The 26,322-nt window shown below is 40.9% G+C and overlaps 1 protein-coding gene across 15 annotated transcripts; it reads right to left on the bottom strand.

The window, feature by feature from the left end:
* Positions 1 to 1,155: 1,155 nt before the first annotated feature.
* Positions 1,156 to 25,018, bottom strand: tcf3b (transcription factor 3b). Of its 15 annotated transcripts, none has more exons than XM_047587014.1 (21): positions 24,453 to 25,018; positions 21,587 to 21,683; positions 19,737 to 19,809; positions 14,498 to 14,571; positions 13,784 to 13,859; positions 13,243 to 13,283; positions 12,883 to 13,015; positions 12,420 to 12,466; positions 8,529 to 8,628; positions 8,293 to 8,393; positions 7,924 to 8,047; positions 7,718 to 7,776; positions 7,243 to 7,318; positions 6,646 to 6,710; positions 6,270 to 6,464; positions 5,552 to 5,660; positions 5,221 to 5,368; positions 4,836 to 4,889; positions 3,986 to 4,221; positions 3,718 to 3,869; positions 1,156 to 3,622 (listed from the first exon to the last, which is right to left on the bottom strand). In XM_047587014.1, the coding sequence occupies exons 2-20, from the start codon at positions 21,659 to 21,661 to the stop codon at positions 3,724 to 3,726; spliced, it is 1,932 nt and encodes a 643-aa protein (XP_047442970.1). In that variant the 5' UTR covers positions 21,662 to 21,683; positions 24,453 to 25,018; the 3' UTR covers positions 1,156 to 3,622; positions 3,718 to 3,723. The 15 variants fall into 15 exon arrangements, with proteins under 15 accessions (XP_047442970.1, XP_047442972.1, XP_047442971.1 ...); XM_047587016.1 differs by having other exon boundaries at positions 5,552 to 5,663; positions 6,270 to 6,461; XM_047587015.1 differs by having other exon boundaries at positions 5,552 to 5,663; positions 8,293 to 8,390.
* Between the last annotated feature and the right edge of the window lie 1,304 nt (positions 25,019 to 26,322).

Here is a 26,322-nt window from a genome sequence, read left to right as displayed (position 1 = left end):
CATGGTGTCTTTGTTGCATACTCATTAACATGAAATAACATTTGTCCCCTAACCAGCTACTGGAAATGGAAAATATGAACAAATTAATTTTCCAAACTACAATAATCCCTTTATTACAATGGTTTCCTTTATTTTCCTTTTTATGTATACAATATTCAAAAGCCAGACATTGGAAAAGGTATAATCTGTTATTAAAAATGGCACATTTATTGCTACATTACTGTTATATACAGGACAGTTCTCAACTATATATATTTATATATGTATATATATATAAAGAGAGATTGAGGGAGGCACTCTGAAGACCCTGGAGGAGTCAACAGCATCCTCACTCCAAGATGTCAAGCTCTGTACCTGTGAATGTATTTAACACTCAATGGTCTCATCCCCCTTTTTTTTAAGTTCAACAAAGATATGACAAAGCAAGATTTTTTTCTGCGCTTTCTTTTAGAAAAAGAAGTCAACGCCCGTCAGCTGAAAACTTTACATGCTCCTGCAGTAATCGGGGATGGGGTTTTTTTCCCCGCACTGCAGGTCAGAAATTTATTTCGAGGCCTGTGTCAAGAAAATCAAGTTGCCAAACAATATAATTTAGTAAGTATGGGATGCTCACAGAATACTAAAGGACATCTAGTCAGATTTTCCCTTGGAACAAATCAGCAATAGTCAGCACACTTACTGATATTGTAATAATAGACAAAAACTTAAAATACAACTTTTTGAAAAGAAGTGATGAGTACTTCTCGCAAAAAAGTCACTGTCAACACCTCCTAGGAGCTGGAAGAGTAAAGGTCAGGGGTGAAAAATGTCACTAATGACTACATATACTGAAAGTCACTGCAGCAAAGGGCTTACACTCTGATATACAGAAATTTAAAATGCTCCACGTCATTAGTCGCTGCATCTACTATGGAAAATAATATTCCCTACATTGGAACCGAGGACACACATGCTGGAACACGTTTATGTGCATCGAAGGCAGACAATCGGAGCCAAAAGCAACATGTCTCGAACCCCGTCATGTCAAATGATTAAGCAAATGTAGGGCAGACTGAAAGAAAACTCATGACCTGGACCCGTGACCTTAACTTAAACAGCAGTTTGGACAATATAATCCAGTTGAATCATTTAGGAAAACAAGGAATAAAAACTAAACAAGATCTACGTAACATTTATTTATTTAACTAGATACACTGAAAGAAAAATCTCTTTATACCATTTAAACTTCTTCCTGAAAATTGAAAAAAGCATTAGGAGAAGGGAGGGTGGGGGAATGAACAAGTACCTCTTTAATCTCCATGATAAATGAAATGATATGGGTCACAAAATAAAAACTGTCTTAAATGAAAATACAAGTTCAGGCACTGATAAGGTATCACTCTCCCATCATGACATCTTAAGTCTTGAGAATGAAAAGGCCACACTATTGATTTGTATAGGTCTTTTTCTTCATCTCTTTTTTTTTTTTTTTGTAGAAATTAAACACACACAATTCTCTACCTCCCATTTGTGATTACATGTTGGTAAAAAAGAAACCATTCACAACATGACATGGGAATAACATCACAATAACACTGTTTTGTTCTCCACATTATCCATTACCTTCCACCAAAATCATGGCGTCTGCCTCCAGAATAAATGCGCAGGAAAGCTGCACACTGAGAGCCACTTGGTTGAGGGCAGACTTTAGAAAAAAGGTGAAACGAAAACTATCATACTGTACTGACGAAACCCAGGAACACAACTTTGAAAATGAAGGCGATCCACATTTGTATGGTAGCTACATTCAAAAACCAGTTGCATAATTACTGTTAAAGACAAAAATCCCTTCCCACATTTTTTTGTCAGCGCCTCACTGTCGAAGTCTGAACTCTTCAACAAGACAGTGGCACAAACTCTGTCCACGTATGTCCCAAATGGAAAGAAAGAATTCATCTGGGTAGCTGATGATACGCCTCACAACTAAAACTGGAATAAAAGGGATACACCGAACGCTTTCAACATCTTCCGCCGATCATCTGCTGACCCTTTTCCTCTGCCATCCCAGTTCGACTTTGAATTGAACAATTTCATTTATATGTCAAATATCCCCTTATACAGCTCATCTACAATACACTCTAAACTTCAAACTAATATTGCCATTTATGTAAAAAATCTACAATGTATAGACTAACAAAAAATATATATTTTTATATATATTTAATTTTGAAAAATGAAACAGAATAATGTATGAAGTGAATTTACACGTCACACTTCTCTCGGTAAGAAACGTGAGAACACACTTACTACTCAAGAGGAAGGTGAGGAGCTGTAATTCAGTGGGAATGCTCATTTAGGAAAAGAAAGCCTCGGTTATACAAAGGCTCGTCTGTTTTAACAACTTCAGACTGATGAGATTCCTCCTGTAAAGAAACCTGGATATTTTTTTTTTCTTTTTTTTGTGTCTTTTACAGAACATCAATTAAGGGGAAAGACTCGAGCTGTAAAGTCTGCTGGCACTGTCAGTAAACCATTTCAAGAAAGCACTAAGTGGGGCTGATCACTTAGCGAGTCAAATGGCTTTTATACAAACTTTCAGGGACTGAAATGCAATACAGGTCAACACTTAACTTCCAGCCTAAAACTATACAACTGTGCTTTGTCTTGTCTAGGTATGCTTTAGTACATAAAGCAGTACAAAAACCTGGATCTAAAACAAGGGGCTACTGGAGCAACACTAGAATTTGTGGTCAACAAATAGGAAGAACAGTTTTGTTTTGTTGACAGATTCTACCACTTGGATAATTCATAACCTTCAAGGAAGAAGTCTTCGATTCCAAGTCTCCAGATGCCTTGTGGGATGAGAGCGGGCTCCAGTCAGAGACTTTCACTCGGTGAGAGTTCCCGTCTTTCATGTAAGCTGCGTTTGAACTGTCAAAACTTTGACCTTTGCCTTGCGACCTTTCCGCCACCCTCCACACACACACACCCAAGGAAAAGTCACAGAGTTTGGACAATTCAGCTTCAACTATGGGCTTGGTTACATAACATATGTAAGACTGTACCATCACGCTGGGAATGACATACATTAAAAAAATAATTGCTCATACACATAAGCAATCCCTCACAATAAATGTTCCTCACATGTAAAGCAATTTGCTTAAATGTCAAATAGAAAACATGTAACAATTAGGCACAAATCCTTGATTCAATTTGTGTTTGTTTAGGTCTCCTTTTTTTTTTGTTTCCACCAGAGCACTTCTCGGCAGTGTGTGAAGTCCCAATGTGTGTGGCAGGACAAAAAGTACTCCGGCGTTCCAACATCATGTGGAAACCAAAAAGAAAATAAAAATTTTAACATGTATAAAACAAAGCAAAACTTAAAAAAAAAAAAAAAAAAAAAAAAAAAAAACAGAAAGAAAAAGTTCTTCACATTTGAGCTTGTAGTCATGGTTGGGAGTGAGACAAACAGGCTTTGTCAGTTTTGGCAGTATGCGTGTGTACGAGTGTGTGTGAATGTGCATCTTGAAACTTGAACGGACAACACACAGACATGTCCACATATACACACACACTGAGAGTAACGGGTGGAAGAAATCTGTTAAGGCCACATCCTCTGAGAGCCAGGGGAACACCACCAGATCTGTGAGGAGGAAGGACCACAAACATTATTTCCAACATAAACACTGATAAAAATGCGAGCGTGGGTAAACAACACCTCTCTTCGTTTCAGCCCACCTGGTGTTACATGTGGCCAACTGGATTGTGGCCCTCTCCTCCCATGCTAGGGTGGCCTCCTGAGAGCTGCATGGGCGATTCACCCACCACCCCAGACACCTTCTCTTCCTCACGGCGTTTTAAACACGCAGCCTTGGGGTTAAGGTTGCGCTCTGACAGAGAAAAGGAAAGCAGAAACAGGACTCCTCAGTACAAATAAATAAAATGAGTTCAACAGAGGTCAGGAGAACAATGACTGTGGCGCATGACATCTCGCTTTTGGACTGACCTCTGACTTGTTGTTCTAAATTGAGGATGACATTGACAGCTTGGTGAAGTATGAGAAGTTTGGTCTGAGGTTTGTCATGGCTGAGGTGCAGTTGGCACATCCTCCCAAGCTCCTTAAATGCTTCGTTGATGTCCCGTACTCTGAGACGCTCGCGGGCATTGTTAGCCACTCGCCGCTCCCTCTCGCGCTCCATCTTCACCTCGGGGGGAAGGTCCTCGTCATCTTCATTGTCCAGACTGATTAAGGACAAAGATCAAGAGATGAAGCCGTCGGCGGGAAAAAACTCCATAACAAACCAGAAAACACAGAAACGCTCATGCTACATTGTAGTTTAACATTAACAGCCCAGACTGAGAACCAACACTTCTGTACTTAATGAATGCACTTAAAATGAGACGTACAATATTTTTACAGAATAGACTGTAGTAGTAACTTCTCACACAAGCATTAACTCCACTCAATGTAATGATTTGATCATAAGGCTTAGTGCAATAGCTTCACTCTTAATAACATTCAACCTTGTGCGCGCACTGTAGGACTTTACTTACTTAAGTTTGACAACAAATCTGAGAAGCTGACTCTTTGGCCTCAACTTTTGTAAGGGATTACTTGCGATTGTAATGTTGTCCTCACAATAATTGTATTTTGCTTGGTGTGTGCAATTATTTACAGACAGCAATGTCACTGCCAAGCCTAAAACTTGGGCAGCAGACGTACAGTTCAGAAGGTCATAATACAACAAAGGCTCAGGTCAGATGTTAGACACCAGCTCTGTGAACACAGGCTTTGAGGGGCATCTGGCAACAGCCAACATATCACTACAAATTGATCCTCTATTGGAGAAACTTACTCATCTTTCGGGTCTGAAAGGCTAGAGAGCATCTGGAGGGTCAACGCCTCCTTTCTGAAAACGTGACATGAAGGAAGGGGGATTTTGACATTGTTAAACACCTAACATAGCCTGGGCAATCAGCGGGAAACAAAGGACATAGGATGAATTACACTGTCTGTTAAACGTAATGGCATGTGTAGCCTTGTGGTGGACATTGCCAGCATTAGACAGCTCTCTTTATATTCTCAGACTGACTAAACAATCTCCACTTTTGTGGGATAAACTTGAATGAATGAAAAGAAAAAAAAAAGAATGAATAAACTTTAATTTTACATCCAGACACCATTAGCGAGGGAAAATACAAACACAGCTACAAAGGGTAAAAAAAAAAATGAAACATTACCTTGTTCGACTGCGCGCTGCCTTGGAGTCCTTCTTTTCATCCTCTGATTTGTCTCCAACAGATGAGTTTTCATCATCCTCTCTGTCTTCTCTTTTGATGTCTGAGCTGCTGGAGGAGTGTGTGGAGCGGGCCATACCACCAGGGAGACCTAGGGGTGCGCAAATATGAAGATTAAATACTAAGGCACTAAAATCCTTTCTTGAATTTCAGGACGGGATGTATAAGAAGTCGTATTATGGAAAGTTGACCCATTTCAAATTTCCACATCACTTTATATATAACATTCTTTACGTTTATGCCAAGAATAAACTACATTATGTGTCAAACTTACTGCTAAAGCCTTCTGGCTGTCCAGCTGACGGCGTGGGTCCGGATGCGTGATGACCGTGCAGGAGGGTGCTGCTGGGTGGGAGGCCTGTGGGCTCCTCATGTTTCCCTCCCTGCTGATGAGGGTGAAGAAAAATGACGTGAAACTCACAAGAAGAGATCATAGCAAAAGCGCCTCACTACAATTCAAACTGAAAATGAAATGCGTTGTGTTTCGCAGGCTGCAAAAAAACTCCAAGAATAACTTAATGAAAATAATTACATATCTTGTAAATTAATTATTAACAACGCTGTAAGTTATGAGAAGTCATTGTCTCTAAATTTCTTGCAATACTGTTTTGACCAGCAGATGGCAAAAATGTTACCAATGTTTTGTTCTGTCTGAAATAAGGTCATAAGCAACTTTTCTGGCAAAAAACACAAAATTAATCTATTCAAACAGATGTTAGCATAGAATTATCATTTTTGATTTTCATTTAAATGTCAATAACGTGACATTTTCATAAGTGGCTGATACACTGAGCATCTGAATCTACGAAAACAAAACCACAAAACGCTGTTTTACTTTAAATGAACACTTCTGTTAGCTTAACTTCCCGGTGGGGATCAATAAAGTAATCTTGAATCTTGAGTTGTTGGCACACACACGCCATCAAAACCCCAAGTGTCTATCAAACACAAGACACAAAGAAAACACAAGTTGAGAAGAGTAGGTGACTCACCATAGCAGCAGGATGTCTGTTGCTGAGGGCGAGACTAGCATTGGGGAAAGCTGGAGAGAGGCCTCCGAGGCCCCCGTTGTGTACTGAGGACAGCAGGCTGTGCATGTCGGCGCCCTCTAAGCCAGGGCCCTGGCCCACAGCATGGTTACGGAGCACATGTATGGCCTCTTCCAAGCGGTCCTCCAATTTACTCTGCTATATAAATACATGGAAATCATCCAAGACAGGAAATAAAAGCAGAAAATATATTTTTATTTCAACTGTGCACTTGTCTTATTGTACATTAAACTATAAATATAAACAATGCTCGAAGGAGACATCAATATGGCCAACTTTAGACTTCAAACCATGCAGCAAGAAAGATTCCTCAACATACCAGTGCATGTGGCTGCCCTTCATAGTTGGGTGTGGTTGGTCTTTGCCACTGAGACTGAGCTCCTCCTGAGAGAAATATTGGAAATGTGTTAAGTTGTAATTCTTGACTTTACACCAGATGGAGCCGCAGACACATTTTTGAGCAAACGACGATTAAAAATGCAGGGAATCATTTTTATTCAACAAGTTAAACTGAATCATGCGCCAAAAAAAAAAAAAAAAAAGGCCTTCACCAAACGGGAGAAGTTAAATGAATTGGAGCAATAAAAGTCCTTGGAGATAATCCAAATGGCAGGTTGAATGGAAGAGTTTAAAGTAAACAGAAACAAAGATAGAACCATCCTCACTCAGTTTACCAACCTTAGCTTTACCATCAGGCTAATTTACACAGTTCCAAGGTTAACGTGGATCTTAACAACTTGAAAATCCAAATTATTTGTTCACGTTGTTTAATGAGGCACATTACTAAATAGATGGGACTTGAAGGCTTATATCTATCTCCACTATACAGGTTATAATCTATTAATTTGTAACTGTTTATATTCAAGTACTATCAATGCAACGCTTATTGTAACTTTATGTGAGAACTGATCTGTACCTGCAATAGCCTGAGGAGATCCAGGAGTAGATGGAGCCGAGGAGAAATTATTACTGTTGTGGTCCGATGGGTAAATCTGAAAGAATTGGTCAAAACAACGCATTAAAATTATTCACAGTGGAAACACAAATTAAAATAAATCAAAGATTTTGAGTGAAAACACTTGACGATGAAAATACAATAATAAGCACGATTCTTCCTTCTCCCTTTCAGACATGTCTTTTTTTTGCGTGTGTTTTCTCATACATAAAGCGTAACAAAATATAGATAATTAAATGATTAAAAACGGTTTTATTTACTTATGCTAATGTTTAAAACACAAAACGTCTTGGGAGAGTTTGCCATTTGCCAGTTAGCCATTACACTTGAGTTGTCACTTTGATAGAGGAATTAAAACTTAGCCAGGAAAATTATTCAAGTGTTTTACTGCCCAGCACTAATTTATAAAACCAACAACAAACAGAAAAGAACTCACTGAGGCAAGCGCCTTCCCAATTTCATCTCCTGAACTGCCAGCTGTGGTGCCTCGGTTGGCTGCAGAGACAAAATAAATAATGCGAGTCAGATGACCTGTTAATTTGTTACTGAGAGAGGAAAGAAATGAAATGACCATGGCAGTTGATTCAATGACAGGCACTACGGAGATATTTTTGTCATTTACCCATTTTTTTATGTCCTTACCCATAATGCCTTCCCCGTTGATGGTGGGTGTGTGGTTGTAGGTGGTGGGGGCTGAGTGGAAGCCATTCACTTCGCTTCCATGCAGAGGATAGTTCTGTGGGGACAGAGGCAGGGGGTGACGCTTCTGGAGAGGGGATACAAGTAGCTTTATAAGCCACAAAAACCGATCACAGAAAATTGGCCAATTTAAAAAAAAAAAAAAAAAATGAGAATGGTTCAATTAATGTTCAATTGTTTTGCACGTGAAAATGTTGTCAAATTTAAAATAACTGTTCTAGACCTGAAGTTCAAATCCTAATCATAAACTGTAGAAATACAAATAAAATTAAGAGGGCACACTGAATCTGTAATGAGGCCGTCTCTACCCACCATTCTGTCCTGCGGGTTAATTGCAGAGAAGGAGCCTGGTTGTCCAATGTGAGGGGAATTACTCAGCATGGCAGAGTAGCCTGAAGATGACCAAGGGTCTTCTGAGACAAGCGAAAGAACATTTACAAATACATAAAAAAAAAAAAGGTTTATTAAAAAACAAAAAAAAACAAAAGAAGAAAAAAAAACAATGGTTCCGGAAAAATGAATTCAAGCAATATTTTGTAAAATGTTACCTTGCACAAAGAATGAGCCAGGATACACAGCTCCAGGCTTAGCACCAGGATATCCTCCATTGTCTCTGGCATATTCGTCACCAGATGTGGAAGCATACACCTAAAAAAACACACAGGTGAAATTAATAATACTGAAGATGATTCAACAAAATAAAATAATAAAATAAAATACATACATCAGAATGAGAAGGCTTTATTGTCATTGTGCCAAATGGTACAAGGAAATTTGCGTGACGACTAAAAGACACACGCACACACACCCACTTAACCCTCCCACCCAATATATTATAATACTAAACATGATGAGAAAGTCATGTAGTGAAATAAAAATCCAACGTATCCTTATGAAAAAACAAACTAGCTTCTAGTGGCCACAAGATGGCGAGAGGGAGTCTGTCAATGGTGGAGGAAGGCCGGCTCCTCGCATGTAGAGGAGAACACAGTGGCCATGGCATGCTGGGTACAGCGACGGCTTGAATCCCAGTGCACAGTGAGCACTTCCTCTAGCTCCTGGGACCCCAGTGACATCGCACTGCCTGGCCTGCAGCCCCTCCCTGTTACACACTCAGTATCAGCTCGCACACATACCATGCATTCAGTGAGCCAACACACCCATCCAAGCACAAACCAACAGCAACGTCCTCAAACAAGCACTACAACGCACTACATGGCATCAACAGAGGATTGGAAATATTAAAATGATCAGCTCTGGCGAATTTCAACTTTTTATATTAGCCCCGGAAAGAACGCAATCATACATCTTGTCAAATTATTAGTGATAAAAAATGGATGCAGGCCCTTCAAATACTAAAGACAAACATAGAAGCCCTTAGTTTTCAGACACATTCAGCTGCCACTCAGTCGGTCTTTTCCTCTCATCCTGTGTAGTACACGGAAGATAGAGAAAGAGAGAAAGAGAATGGAGGCTATGCTGCAAAGAATGCTAATCCAGAGAAGGGATTTTTTCTGTAATTTGATTTAACAGGGAGAAGTGGAAAGGGAATGGAGAGATGCACTTCTAATTACAGAGCCATCTGCCTGTTCCTGGACCACATCCAACTCCACAGGCAGCTGGGCTGAGGAGAGGGAGCGAAGAGAGGGAGAGAGATGGGGGCTGGGATCTAGTCAGCAAGAGAGAGAGAGAAAAAGAGAGGGAGAGATTGCAGTGGGTAGGGGGTGGCAAAGGGGCAAGGGGGAGGACTGAGGGGGAAAAAATGAAGGCCCTGATGATTTATGAAATGGGTAGAGAGATAAGGGGTGTTGAGGGGGACAGGAGAAGGTAATCTAAATGACTTAAACAAAGCTTGATATGGCCAGGGGAGTGCGAAGGAAACAGGGGATTTAAAATGATCACGGTTAATTCAGGGGAAAACATGATGGAGATGGCTTCATTTAACAATAGGCTTTGAGTTGTTCTTTCACGGGGAACAATGTCGAGTGAATCCTGCTGCTCTAGATGGGAACACAGAACTACACAATGACTAGTGGCACTGGATAATTGTATTCTCCGGAAGAAAGGGATTTCTAGGGTAAAATCCTCAACTAATAGGGGTTTAATGTAATTCAGGTTATGACCGTGTAAAGGTCTCTACACTAGAAAAACACGGGTTGTGGCAAGGGGTGGGAGTAGATGGAGATTAACATCAAACTAACCTTGAAGCGCTTGATTCGACCACAGTGGTTTGTGGTTAGTCTACTGGACAACTAGGGGGCAGAAGAGAAGCTCTTCCATGGTATTTATTGGTTGCAGATGAGAGGAGGTGTAGGGCTGTGAGGTTAAGGTGAGGCTCTTGAAGACAGGTAGTGGTGGGAGACGAATTTCAGCTGACTTCAGGGGTAATAAGATAAGGCGTTTACATTGCAGCTTTAATTTGACCATTTGTCTCCAAGTAATAATAGTTGATAAAGGGAAAAAAAGAGTGTGTTGGTGGGGTGGTGACGAGAAGTGGGCAGAGAGAAGTACAGGAGGGAGGAAAGACCACAGGATCATCATCGGCAGTCATTAATCTGGGCTCAGACACGGGGCTAAGAGGCCTCGCAAGCACTGCGCCTCACAACTGGGTCACTCACAGGGGGAGGCCCACCCAGGCCATCATGTGGTGAAGCGTAGGCGGAGGGCTGTGTGAGGTGGGGGAGGGGGGTTCACACACACACAGACATCTCATCATTCGCACTAAAACCACGCAGCCATCGTTCACACCGCGGGGAATGACTGAGGTTCAGACAGTAAAGAAAAAAAAAAGAGAGAGAGAGAGAGAGGGGGCCTCGGCCAGACACAGTGTTCACACTCGATCTCTGTGATGTAGTCAGTATGGCAAAGTGTGTCTCCACACAGAGACGACAGCAGCCACTTCAACATGACAACACCCACAGGTGGAGGACGGCAGCAGTGTCATTACACAACTTCTTTAGGTGTTTGACAAACAAGAAATCAAAAACACGGGCTGAAGAGAGTTCGACAGTTCAGTGGGATCTGTCCACATACAGACCATTAAGTCAATCTGATAAACACTCGCTAAGCAAAGCAGGCAGTTAGAGTAGTGGCATCAGTTGCAACTCTTATCCCAAACTAGGAGTCGGAACGCAACACTGTTAATGCTTCACTTAATTTCCTGCCAGATTAAGCATCCGTGGGTCTGATCTGGACCTAGTCAGCCATATAAACCCTTCATCCATGCATTAAAAAAAACACATCAGCCTAAGCATTAGTGATCTCAGTCACCCAAAGTTGGTAAAGTTTCTGTTCATCAGATTTGTGCAAAATATACAAAGACGGTAAAACTATAGGGGCAAAAGTCAATAAGTTGTTTTAGATGAGCTGCACACACGTACAGAGTCCATTCCCAGTCAATCACTAAGGTCACCAGAGAACTACAGTAGCATGTGGACAGGTTTACAGAAAATGTTTATGTAATGGCAATATTGGTGATCCAGTGGCAGCTAAAGCATCAAGACTGAGCTCTAACAGCAACACGGGCAAATGCCTACTACTGACCTACTTGGTCAGTAGGTTCAAATCTGTAGAGAACTTTTAGTTAAATTGGATTTGTTTTGTCATTCAAATTGAGCAAACACCACTGACTCAATTTTACGGTTTCTAGAGTAGCTGAAACTGCTTGACAGGACTAGTGGGTAATTAGTCCAAGAGTCAAACTTAGATTATACAAATGATTTGTAAATATATGAGGGAAACAGTGAATGGAATCGAGGCTTTATCAAGTCCCTTTAAATTCTGTACATATTCAAACATGTAAGATGCGTCTGTCATCTTCCGTACATCAGCTGCTGGGAACTCTGAGTCCACTGACAAAATCCGAACACTTGCTGCAGCAGTAAATCGTCATAGATGCGTTATATGGCTTTGACGTTTTTACTTTTGTGAAACGATAGTCTACTCTGGAATCTACGGATTGAAATCCATCCAAATGTGTGGGGTGCAACTATTTTAAGGAACAAAATTTACAAATAATTTTATATTGAGGAACTAAAATGACAAATTTGTTATTCAAGGAAGTGACACTTTGGGCAGTTTGTTATTTAGCCGGACAACTTTATGAGTGGTCTATACACTGTGCTAGCAAATAAAAGAGGAACTAACCGACCTGAGAAAAGCACCTCAAGATCCTATAAAATAGCTTGTCTGTACGACAATCAACCCTGCACACCACTTGAAACCACTTGACTGCAGAGACAACCACAGTGATGATGTTTATTGGGGCCTGAGTTTCCTAACTGTCAGCTAGCCTAGAGTCTGACTGAGCAGAGAGTCTTTACCCCCGTCTGTCACAGAACTGCTCAACCAGAAGCAGCGCGCATGTAAAGACAGAGAGAGAAAGAAAGAGAGAGGGAACTGGCTGTAAGCTGTGAAGACGAGCAGAAATAAGTTCTCACCGAGGATGGCAGGCCAGGGGGTTTCCGGATCTTCTTTGGCTGGGTGTCTACATGTAGGCAGCAGAGGCACAGAGAAAAAGACAAAAAGAGACAAAATACAAATAAGGACTTGGCCAAAGACACATTTGGAAATGTTACATCAGTTCAGGTGCATTCATCGTGAGTGTGCTCTAATTTCAAATGCAGAACATGGAGCACAGTGGATGTGTATGTCAATGAAGTCTTGCTGTGCAGCTTTTAACTTATTAAACAGAGAAGATTTAAAATGTAACAGCTGATGGTACTCTTAGTTTAACTTAACATCTTTTGATTTTGGCCTATTGGTCAGACAACACAAGCAGTGTTTACACATTGGGGATCATTAATAATAATATTAATGAATGAATAATGATATTACGTTTATAATGACCAGTATTGGAAAACCAAACAGATTCACTGGGTGCACGTGCCCCATGCATTTTACCTATGCCTCCATCGGGCGGCCTTCTCCTGGGGTTGTTGGGGTATGATGGATAAAACTGAGAACCAGACTTGAGACCGGAGGGGGACATGGCATCTGGACTGGGCATCGATATGTCACTAGGAAGGAAACCAGGCTAGGAGAAGACAGAGAGACGAGGCTTAACCAGAGCGTGGGAAAGCACGTCACAATGAAATAGCTTCTCTTCTTAGAAACCAAGACTGTTGTAAATTCAAAGTGTTTAACATGAAAAGAGAAGTGAGAAAACGGGGCTTCCTTTACACTATCTCCTTACTTGATTTTGGCATCACACATGTAAAGCCTTGCGGTGAAATGCAAGGAACGAGCATAGTGTCAACATACCTGGCTTCCAAAGGGAGGGTATGGTGGCCTCTCGTTTTTACCTGTGAGGTGAAAGTGATGGTTGTTTTTAATGCACATGAAACCCTGAGCTGTATACACATTAAGATGCATTGGTGTGTGTTAATTCAAATGAAAAGTAGGCTTTCAAAAGTACAAAAAGTCCAGAGATACCCTCCCCTTTTTTCAGTACGCTCAGCTGCATAAAGCCGCCGCCAGCCAAAACCCTAGGGAAGGTTTCTGCTTCAGTGCCCTAACATCCCCAGCACTCAACGAATGAACACAGGCACACACATACACATGCATGTAGACACACATACGCATTTTGACATCTAGAAAACAACAAAGTACGAACAACAGTCAAGTCGGCCATTGTCAACATGGTCGCTTTAAAACTGGAGTGTGACAAATCAGCATTCCTAAGGGAGAGTTAAATTCAATTATATACCTCACACCACTTAAGGGCAACCCATATTTCCCAAGTTACATTACCAGATAAAAGTCACATGTTAAAGATTTACAGAAAGCCAACAGAAGAACATACTGGTAATTCCTGAACTGATGAACGGAGAGGACATGCCCTCATGCTCACTGTAGTGGGGTCCTTCTCCATAGCCCTGCTGAAAAACAGGAGACACAAAACAACATGACTAAACCTTAAAAACACCAGAAAATGTAAACTAACAACATGTAGAAAACAACAAGACAATTACATGCCAACACACTCGCGTATCTAAGCTACTTGTTAGAACTCCTATATGGCTTAGTGCTACCCTCCCTCCGCTTTTCTGTCTAACAGGATCCATGCCAAACAAATCTGCATCAGCTCGAGGGATTCAAACCGACTTTCTTAATTATCAACTTGTGGTAATCAAAGCTTGCTGCATCTATTTCACCCCCTGTTCCTTGTATTTACAGAGTTGTGCCAAGACAGTTATGGTGGATGTGAAGCTGCAATTACCGGTGTGCTTCAACTGAGGTTCTGGGCTACCAGAGAGCTTGCCAACGCAGGATTCTGGGCCAAAGTTATTAGGTAGAAAGTAAAACTACCACTTCAAATCGAATACGGTTCCAGGAAAATGTAATAAGATGTTGTGGTGGCTGGAGGGGGGGGTGCGTATGTTTTCATCTATGGCAAAGTGATTAAGTACGAGTACGTGTGAGTGTGTGGCAATATCAGAGCATGTGGTGTTACTGCTTAGATGTGCAAACTTAAAATCATGTGAAACTAAAGGGTGCGAGTGTATTTAGATCTTACCCGTGCTTGGCCGAATGAGGGGCTGTTCTGTTCTGCGGAGCCCCAAGACCCGGAGCCGCTGCGCTCGTCTATTGCTGTAAAAAGACACATTGTTCAGATTGACAGGTAGAGCTGGTTGGCATGTTAGTCTGAAGTATAAATATTTTAAATATTTTAGAAAGCAATTTGACATAAATGTAAAAAAAAAACAAAAAAAAAAAAACAATCTCTAACAGAACATAATTATTATTCTATGCAGTTCTGCAGACATATAGAAATGCCCCAATTTTGGAGTCATATCAAGGAAATCTGTCACCATTTCCTAGTTTATACATTTGACGTTCTTTAGCGGCCACAATGGGCTGTCACGAGCCAGAAGCATCCATTGCTACTGATCAAAGAGGTTTCTGATGCATTCAAGATGCACAGCAATGTTAAACCAGTTCTGGGGGAAACATGTAGGAGATGCTGCTTAGTGTTCCCATTAGTGCTGATTATGGTCATTGAAGAGCAGAAAATTAACCATGTATGTTCTAATGTGATCTAAGAGGTTAAAATGTTATCTAGACCACATTTAAATTCCACACACGCACAAACACATAAGATAACACAAAACAAAACGTGTTGAGCCAAAATTTGAACAACACTGTGTTTTAGGTAAAGAAAGAAGCGATGTGTGGCACAAAGAAAACACAGCCAAAAGACTGGTGGAGCAGAAAACTCCAAAATACTCCCATCATCCCTTTCTCCCTGTCTAATGCACTAATGCTATCCAGGCTCTCTGGAGACACAAGGCTTAATTGCGTGCTGATTTGCATAATTGTGCATATTAATGTGGTTTACTTATGAATATTCATATTTCGTCTTTGATTTTTGCCTAATTAAAAAAATGTGTGTGAGAAAGCAAAAGAGAGAGAGTGAGTGAGTGGAAGGAGAAGGGGACGAGAGAGAGATCGGAGGGGAGGGGGGGTGGTATAAGAGTGAGAGGGGTCTGGGCGAGATCAGCAGCCTGGCTGACGAGTGAGAATGAGTGATGAGACTAACAGAGCGGTGCAAGCACCTACACACGCTGCGACAGCCGTGATCTATGGAGCTGATGCCAGTGGCATGGAGAATCAGGAAAGCGGGGAGGAGAGGGGACCTCAAAAGATCAGTGTTGTTCACCGTCAGATGAGCCCAGCTGAAAGGCCACAGCACTAATAAAGCACCGCACCACTGTCAACCATGTCCAATGGCACAGGACACTGGTGACGAGCAACGCTGCTAAATAAAGATGACAGAATTTGTATGGAGACACTTCAGCCAAAGCTCGGTGCCAGGAGAAGTAATACCAAATTAGCGAGAATAAAATCCACTTTAGAGGCGAGACGTCAACAAAGAGCCTTTCTTCTTCTAGCCTAGCATGCTTTAATTCAAACACCTTGTTTCCTGTTCACCTCACTTTATTAAACACTTGGGCTCGACCGCAAGTATTTTCAGATGTTCTGAACACATTAAGATGCACTATTATCCCATAAAATCCTCAAATTATCACTGTCAACAATAATCTACACTGTTATTGGCCACCAACAGGAAGGTTGGGTTTAGAGAGGAACTTCATCTTCACAGCTATTTTCAATATAGCACTCAACCTCCTATGAAGCCTCCATTTGGCCAATGGGGGTGCAGCAGATAGAGCGAAGGCACGGCCGCACAGGAGAAGTCTGACAACATTGTTTCACACTTACTGGAGTAATTAACTCGAAGGCAATTAAAACAAGGTGGAAAGCTGCTGAGGTGACACCGACGCCTAGGAAAGCCCAACTATGCCAGAAGAGAGCTCTTCCTATTGTTGTGATTCTGTCATTCACCAAAAGGTGTGCAAAATAATAAAACAAACAATGACACACACACAGCTTCACTTCCATCGCATTATACACTGCCAATACAATAAAGACAATATTATGATGGTTGTTACAATTTTTCCACATATTTAACTTAATAAAATAACTTTTAAAGTCCACTTGTATAAGTAAGATATGCATCTTTTTTCTTTTTTTTTTAAATAGGTCAATTAAGTATTTCTACATCCGTTTTGTTGGCCAGCAAAAACACATTTAGGCCTCATTTAAAAAAAAAAAAATATCTTGTCTGCGATATAATTTTTTTGAAAAACAGATGAACCTAATCTCTTATGTCACTAGTAAGTATAACATTTCTCTGCTCACATTGCTTTAAGCACACACTTTGAAAGTCGTCTTTCTATTTTTGTTTTTAAACTGCAAATATTAAATGCTGTTGCAATTATTATAAAATGTGACACAGAGCTGTGTTTCTTTAATAATGGATACATGAGATTTTGCATTACATTATTAATAAAAAGTAGAGTATCTCTATTTTTCAAGGCTGTGTTTGAAAAGCAATGCTGCAGGTAATTGAAATTGCACCCAAATGTTTAACGCTTGTCTTGTCAGGGGCATTTACACAAACAAAACATCCAAGATTACAGCATCAGAGCACTTAGGCAGTGTAGGCATAGCTAATGTAAGTCACATCATTACCTATTGTCAGAGAACATGCTACTTAGACAGATAATGTGGACATTACTATTCAACACTAATGTTTTTCTAGAAATGTATTTATTTCAAGTTAGCGAAATCAACTTTTCAATCAATCAATTTGTTTGTTTCATTTTTGAAACTTGCTTTGCACCAAGCGAACAATAATAACAATATTGTTTTATTTTTGTTATGTTATTGTGATGTCCCCAGGAAGACCTGCTTGTTACTAATCAAATTGCTTCTAGTAACTGATCAATACGAGCAAATCAATCAATACTGAAAAAGACCACTAAGAATTAGACCTGAACATTAAACATATCACCATGGCCTGAAAACAACAGGTTCTCTGGACTTATATCACATCCATCTAGATTTTGGCATGGTTAGTGTGAATGTACTCACATGGCAAGACAAATACTGACTCACAGCCCAAGCCCAGAAAAATATTTATTTTCTGAGGCACAAAGCCTTCTCACGGCTGCAGGCTCTGAAAACATCTAATTTAGTTGAAGGAGGAAGCCACTGGATGCCGTTGAGATTTCCTCTTTCTGAGTGGACTGAGATCCTTCAACTACAGCTCGCTATCGCATAGAAAATGTGCGACAGCGCTGCAGCTGTCTGCAGGTAGGCTAGCGAGCGCAAAAGTTAAACATGTGGCTAGTGAGTTAGCCACCTAGAGAGACCACATGTGTAAATTCACAATGTTGTTTGTTGTGATCTAAGGGAAGCAAGCCCGTCGCCTCCTGTGTATTTGTTGTTTTTTTTTTTTTTTTTTAAATGGGGGTTGGAGACGTTGCCAGCAGCTGCAGAGGTGACAGAGGGGACGCCTGCCTGAAGGCTTGTGGGCTTGGCCAGCTCCCACCACACACCGTCACACTCTGCCTCCCCTACTTCTCCAACATCCCACACTTCTTACCAATCCCCCCCCCCCACCCCTCTTCTCCCCTCCACTCCACTCTTCCCGGCACACCCTTCCCCACGCATACACACACGCTCTGGCCACTGAGGAAGGGAGAAGGACGCGTAATGCAATTAGCACCCCTCTGAGCACTTTTGTGTTGATGAATAGAGGTGGTCTGGTGGGCCACTAGGCTGCTCGCTGCCGTTCCCGCGCTGCTGGGTCCCTGAATATACAAGCCGCCTAAGTGACGTCATAGATGGACATTGTTCTTTAATGGTTATCATCTCTATAATAAATAGGCTGTCCAGCCAGTAGCCATATAATACTGTTAAAAGGAAATGATTTAGGTTGAGCTTCAAAAGATGGAAACATTAAGTCTGGTCAAGAAAGCCGAAAGAAATACTGGACATCCAGTCCAAGGGTGACGTTTTCTTACATACATATAGTCTGTCTAAAAGAGACACAGTCAGACTGTGTTCAAAGTGGGATGCGTGTTATAACACGATACAGATCTATGAGAAACTCCCGCACTGGAATTTGCAAATGTTAGCATTTTAACTTTCTGGTGGTATTATAGGCTATCTGGAGATCTCCCAAAGTTAAAAGTGACAGCTTTAAGTATCACATTAAAATGGGTGTCAATGACCGAGGGCCACACTTTAGGACGTGAGCAGGGGGGGAGGAATTAACTCCTCACTACTTAGTAATTGCCTGCTGTAATAGAAACAAACAGGATCCTGCCTTCCACGGGCTGATCCCTCTATTCAACAAGCTCTCTCTCTCACTCTGGCCACTCACTGCATGCTGGGCCAGTTTAAGAGGCTGCGAGCTCGGGGTGAGGGACATTGTCTCAGACTCGAGCCATTTCCTGCAGATCAGTGGGGGTAAAAGCCCTGTGTCGTGTTGGGGGAGGAGTGCTTTACACTTCAGGGTGGGGGAGTCGTTTCAAGTCCATAAGCCCCTTCTTTGCCTTTGTTCCTCTGTGGCCAAGTTCTCACTCTGGGGAACACTGGGGAGTGTGACTCGATTTCACACGCCAGGTTGGCAGTGTGACAGAGGAACGAAAGTATCACGACTTACTAATAACCTTCAGGAAGAGAGAAAAGCTCACTCAAAGCCTTCAAGTACTTGACTGAGTTAACTGCAGCTAGTTTGCACTTTAAAACGGCGAAATAAAGTCTGGACAAATGGATAAACAGGAGCGGATCGACCAAGCTGTAAAATATCAATAAATATCAATACAATTTCTTCTGATATTCAGCCACGACCACTTTGCTACACATTTTGCTCTGGTGAAAAAGGATTCAGTGAAAACTGTTCTCAGCCGTTTGTCAATTAACAAGAGCACCGTTCTGGGAATATATATACCTGTGGAATTTTTCACATGAAATGCTTTAAGGCCTTAAGCGCCACAAACACAACTCACCTGAGGAATAGCTGAGATCTGTCTGTCTGTGCAAATAAAACTGAAACTGTCTGCATGATAGATACCGCAAAGGTTCAGAGGAAAAAAAAATATGTTTTTCTGATCTCACTGCGCTGACCTTTAAGTACTTTCTCCAATGTATCAGCCATAAAAACTTTATTTTTATTTTTTATTCCGTTTCGCATTTACTGTAAGTACTTAAGACCACAAATTCTCAATATGACATTCAACTGACATCGATTTGTTCGCACTTACACTGAACCACAATAATAATCACTTAAAAAAAAATAAAAAACTCAGATGACACAAGAATGAGAGCCAACATTTGGTGAAGATATGCAGTACATATAAAGCAGAAACACTGCTTTGAGATGAAGCTTTAAAAAAACTTACCTGTGCTACTAAACTGAGTGCTGGCAAGGGTCATTGTCCTGTTCTTCCCGTTGGCTACTGGAGGCGCGAACATCTACAAGACATAAGCAAAGAGATGCCATAACTAACAAGGGAAATGATGGCACACTTCACACTTCCTATGTCCACCATTAATTAACGTCGCACACATATGTCGATCGGTTGTGTGTTCTTTTCCTTACATACATTTTAGTTTTAGATCAGACTAATGTGAGATATAAACAATTTCTTTCAGTCCAGATTAATCTCATCTTAACAGTTAAATATGACAGAAAAACTAGTGACATTTTGAGGCTTTTCAGAATGATGCAATCCCCGTAGTCAGAGGTATGTTCCAAAACAAAGAGCATATAGCAGGTGAACTATCAAAATGCTGATGACACTAAACTACTGTGGGCTTTACCTTGAGGTTAGAGTGTGTGGTTTAAATACCCGCTATGTGACATTTTACACCGACATGGCAAAATCTGCTGTACAAATCTTTTTTTTTTTTTTTTTTTTTTTTTAATTATTTAACTAGGACACCATTAACACAATTTGCCATTACTGAACATATTTTTTTCCAAATGTAACAGTCAAACGGCGACAGAGTTCGACAACAATCTTTGCTTCCATTACACATTATTACATTTGCCACGAATATGTTCCTTTATTCTATGTCCAATCAGGTGAGCTTTTCTGAGATTAGCCAGCAAATAAACAAAGAGGAGGACATTTGTTTGTACAATGTTCAACAGTTTCACACCCAATTATCAATGTCATATTTAAACGGAACATCTGCTGAAACAAACTGGCAGCTGATCAATCTGAGCTTTTCTAACACAAGCTCAACTGTCTGATGACAACCTCCCACAAAAACCCCTTCACAACACGAGGTGTGTTTTCTTTCATGGGGTAAGGTTCTGTTTGAATACCAGCAGTGTGGCAGAGACTATTACTATAGTAACAAAACAGCTAACTACATCATGCAAGTCATTATAATACAGCTCTACCAACAACTAACAAGCTACTACTGTGGTATCAATAAATCCTGCTATGATATAAAACAAATTATATCATTTAATTCCGCTTCAAAACTCCTGACAAATGTTCATCAGAAGTCAGTTTGGGTTTTAAGTGTTGTGCCCCGTTCGTAATAATGATCCAAAGCTGGTCTTACCAGCTATATTATTAGGGAGAAAAAACTAACAACTCCCTGAGATGTTTATGTCAGCTGAAAAAGCCTTCATAACCAAATGAAACAAAGGGACATAAAAGATGAACAGAATAGCCCCATACACTTTGTAGATAATGTCAGGAGGATAGTGGCTCCATGAGAATGTCTTTGTAAAATCTAGAAATGTGACAAAAAGTCACGTACGAGTCGTCAGCTCGGCCCAGTTCATGCATCACAATATTTCACCCTAAGATCCTGTTAACAAGACAAACAATAGTGATATTATTTCTACCATTTCCTGCAGTTGTTCCTGATTCACTATTTACATTTTACAGGTCAACAGTAGGATCCATTTCCCTGTCCCTGTTTAAAACCTGAAATCATTTTTACCCATCACCCTGAGCTATATCAGTATTTTAATTGTTATACTTTGATGTGCCTCTGCATGCAAATAATGAAGAATGAAAACATCCTCAGGTAAAGCGACCGTATTAAAAGAAGATGTCAAACACTCAGATGCAGAATTGGGGAAATTTAAAAGTGTCCTTCCTCGGCCCTTACCTCGCTTTTCTGTTTTAGACCTCCAGCTTTCCTCTGCCCTTCCCCAGACCTGTATCGCCCTCTCTTTCTCCCACTGCCACCCCGAACCACCCAGACTGCTCTCCCGCTCTCTTACCGCACTGAAATCCAGGAGGTCGCTGAGTTCCTTGTCAGTTCCCACTGCAGCCATTCTTTGCTGCTGTTCGTTCATACCCTTCAGTCTCTAATAAACCCTATGAGAGAAATTTGATACAGGATTTTAATGGCACTAGCAAGCACAAAGTGAAGTTACATGTACCTCTTAAAAATGGGGACAATGGTGGTAATGAATGATTCAAACTACTCTACCTTTTTCTACATCGCAAACCTTGTCTTAACCCATGGGATGGTTCATGTTGGGCATGTCATTTCTCTCCTAAGATAATAATACCAGTGTAGGGGTGCAGTATGTCAACATTCCTCTAAAAACAAAAGCGACTTTCTCATCGCCAATACATCAAATTTATGAAAAACAACAAAAAGTATAATGACACAGATGCAGGTCATAAGCAAATGATGAGTATTTGAGAAGTGAGCCTCAGCTGGCAAAAACATACAGCTCAAATTTCTACCACGTTGAAATATAGACCGATGACGGAAAAAAAAAAACACAACACGGGGATAAGAAATACTCCAAACATATCTTCTCTATAATGCTATTTTCCCCACCCGACTGCTTCCTTATCAAGTGAAAGAAATGCAGCCGCGAAGTGATGAATACGCTGTCTTTAAATCAGCAAGCCTGGCACAAAACATAACCATATGTCGATCATTGCTACATAAAAGAGAATGTAATACATTTACAATTACAGACATAATTGGGACTATTGTTAGCCCAAGGAAATAGGGGTGAAAGGCAGAGCTAATGACTGTATGCAAACACGTCATTACCAAATTACCATATGTCAGCTCAGAAAGAAACCTTGTCAAATGACACAGTGAGCATGAATACTGGATTTACCCTGTGTTTTGCATTCCAACGCAAGCCCGAGGCCGCTCTCTGATGCTGAGTGGTGGTTCTGCAAGCCTCACAGGGGAACTAGTGGTAAGGGGAGCAAGTGGAAGAATAGAGGCACTTGGACACCAACAGGTGGTGTGCTTTTACAGCCTCTTTTGTAGTTCAGTACTAGCATACACTGATGAGAAAAAAATCTCTGTGCATGTGTGCCAAAACGCAGATTTTAACAGATGTAAACAAAGGGAAATTTTAAATAGTCCGACCAAGAAATAAAATTCGCAACCAAACAAGTAATATATCATCTGTTGCATGCATGAAAATAACACAAGTCACGTCAGGGGGGAAGAAACAGCGCAGTCCGAGTCTATAGTAAACTTGGGCAAGTGGAACTAATTTAACCTTGGAGCAAGGAAAGAAAGCGAGCGTACACAAAACATCGGCTCCAAGTGTAAATAGGCTAGGAAGATGGCTGTCAAGGCCATCACAAACTTTTTGGGATAAGATGGCATGCGAAGGCCAAAACAGACCATACACGCCACTGAAATAAACTCCCCAAATAATACCTAACCACCGAGTTAAATGGAGCAGAGCACATGGAGGGGCTTAATACAACAAAATGGCATCTTCGGCTACTGCTGGATCAATATTTGAAGCAAGCAGATTAGGGGTCTTTGTCACCCCACACAAGGCGGAGGAGGCAGGTCAGTCTCCACAAAAGAGCCTGCACTCCTACTAAAACCAAGCCGCTGAGCTAATAAACACAGGCTGCTACCAAAAATGAATAAATTCAGGACATAAGTTTGGGTGTTTTGAGCCTGGCCTCCAAAACACAGCAATGAGCAAGATTAAGTTGGTTTTAGATTGTGAGTATAGCTTTTGTCGACTTTAAGGTATCTTAAAGCAATGTTCTGTGTTAAAATAATGGAAAAGTGAAAATAATAAAAAATATATATATGTATACAACGTGTTTATGTCAACGCTACTACAAAGGAATAAACAAGGGCCGCCGTGTTGAGGGGGGGGAGAAAAAGCATTTACAACTGTTGATCCAAATACGGCTCAAAAAGACGGACACGTCGTGCCACAAACATATTTTCATCAACGAACACCTCAGGTCAAACTGTTTACAACAATACCCCGTGAACGCGTATGGAGCCACAGGATGTAGGTTGAGCAGTATTTGATCTGCCCCGCTAGGCCACATCCAGGGCCGGGCTGTGTTGCTGACAACTAACCCATTCACCATTTATTTTGTTGACATCGTCCCCCAGCACTAACAAAAACCATAATCTCCGGGGTTGTGTCTTTTCCAAAGTAAAACAAGTGCAGCGGCCCTGACCCCCGGGGAGAGTCACGCTCCGAAAAAAGAAAAAAGGAAAGAAAAAAAAAACTTCACGCAACAAATACTGAGCTCTTCCTTTCACATAATTATTAGGGTTCAAGTCGTGCATTATGAGGGAGTTCAGTGGAGGAGACGGTGGGGGTGGGAGCATGAGGAATTTCCTGCCAAATGTGCAATAAAATAAGTCTAGCTGGTGGCCAGACACATCCATAAAGGAATGTTTAAATGGCTACCAAAGGGAATTTATGGAAAGTTAAGTTTCCTGCTGGAAAACACACGCAGGCCCCCCCGAGACAAAGTTTAGCTAAAAAGCTCGACAGCAACGACAGAATTAATATTTCCACTTACTAGCTAGAGCTAGTGGCGGAGGCACACGGTGGAAAACAAAATGAGGCTCGTTAGGCAGCGCTAACATTTAACGTTAACGGAGTCTTTTTGCAGAACAAAGGAGTAATTTCCTCCTCTCCGTGGTCGGTGCGGAGACCATCACACACTTGGCTCGCCACCTCAAACCAGACAAAAAAAAACTTAACATCCCCCCGCTTTAACCACACATTCCCGAAAACTTTTCGACAATTGCAGCCGTCAAAATAGGTGTCAATGAAACCCGTCGAAATCATGCAACTTTCCCCCGAAAAGCAAAGAGTAAGAATGTGTTTTTACCTCTCCTCTCCAAGTGTCTGATATCCAACAGTAAAAAGAAAAGCGGAGACTCGCAAGGGGAAAAACATAAAACTTCAAGAGAATTTCGACCTCAGTGCATGAAACGCATTGGAGCACAGTAGATGTCTTCCTTTTGTCCCGGGAAGCCTGCTATTCACGCAGCGCCCACGTGTTTGCTTCAATGTAACAAGTCTGTGTGCAAACAAATCTATTATAGTAACTAATCTCACGTCTTCCTTTTTTGTTGTTACAACTGAGATGATTTCATTCTTCTAGTAGACATCTTCACCACCTCCGTCCACATTGTCAGACGCAACAACGTATCCCTCCGCACAAAAGTGAGGGCCTCAACGCCAGCGGTGTCCGATTTCAAACGCCTTTGAGAGATGGGCTATTTTTCCAAAGAAAGAACGCGGCGTGTACGTCTTCCGATGGTCAAAGTGACGGAAAATGTATAATTCCGACGCTGAACTTTGGGTAATGTATCTGATATCCTCAAAATGCTACAGCGCTACCAGCACTAGGTCGTCCAGCGGAAGGCTATCGTAAGAAAGTTACCTGCGATTACACAGCAGCAGCTTGACGAGATGGCACGATAAATGCGAAGGGGCTCAGCCAATAGGAAAGTGCGTATGGTTGATTGACAGCATCTGTAGCCAGTAGGCGGCTGGTAATCCTTACATGTGCCCGCCTTCTTCTTGACGCTCACTTTCCCTGTGTGCTCAGGGAGGCTGGCTGAGGGGGGCTCCAACATGCCCGCTGACATCATTTTATTACTTTGGTTGGTGTGCCCCCTTTCTCTTTTTTTTTTTAAATAAACATTACTAATGTAAGGGTTTATATTTTGTTGTTTCAATTAAGAAATAAACAGCATTTTAAGTAGTACAGTGAGTTTTCTCTCTTACTATTTAAATTATGCTATACTTAAATATAATATAATATAACAATAAATATAATAATAATTTAAAATCAGTGGACATTTTCGTTATAAATGGTATAGCTCATTTATTTTATCGTAACTGTTATTAAATAAAGAAATGGTTTCCTATTTCATCTAATGTTGTATTTGCAAATGTAAAAATATTTAATAACTTATACATATCTTACAGTATTATCTATCTATCTATCTATCTATCTATCTATCTATCTATCTATCTATCTATCTATCTATCTATCTATCTATCTATCCTTTTTATATGTTACATTTTATTTTGTTTTTGTTTCAACATCAACAAAAACACTTCCTCTAAAGTCAAGATGAGTAAACATTTGCCATCTTTGTTATAAAGCTGACCGAAAATTATAATTTACGCACCTGTATATACTTAGTACGACTACCGTAATTATGAAACACTACTCCCGCTTTCATTAGCGACTCATTTTCTGCTTGTTTTACGTTAATTACATTACAAGTTTATACATTAATTCATTTGCAGATACAAAATTCATCCAGAAAAGAATTAGGTACAAGCACATTGTCTTTGAGTTGCTCGTTTGTGTTTCAGCAACTATTCTGTTTTCATCATAAAAGACAAAAAGGCTTTCTCAAAAAATGCTGGGTCCACTGACTATTTCCCTTCTTAGTTACAAAGCTGACTGAAATAATTAGTGGATGATTGTATCAATAATACTCTGTCGGTGGACCACAACACTGATCAACTGTTTAAGCACTAGTTTTTATGTGGCCAGTCTTTTTGTGAATGAACTGACAACCATAAGACCAACACGGCCCTAGTAACTGCCTGCTCCAGAGCCGAGTGGAGAGGAGGGAGAGCAGAGTAGAGGATCACAGTGGAGGAGGAGGGGGGTAGAGAAATAGTTCAGAGAAAACAGTTCAAATAGGGAGGGCACAGCGAGTGATCCGCACAAA

Source organism: Mugil cephalus, chromosome 6 (assembly GCF_022458985.1).
Source record: "Mugil cephalus isolate CIBA_MC_2020 chromosome 6, CIBA_Mcephalus_1.1, whole genome shotgun sequence".
Classification (NCBI taxonomy): Eukaryota; Metazoa; Chordata; class Actinopteri; order Mugiliformes; family Mugilidae; genus Mugil; species Mugil cephalus.
Note: the sequence above shows the minus strand (reverse complement) of the source record. Positions and strands in the feature narration are given on the sequence as shown.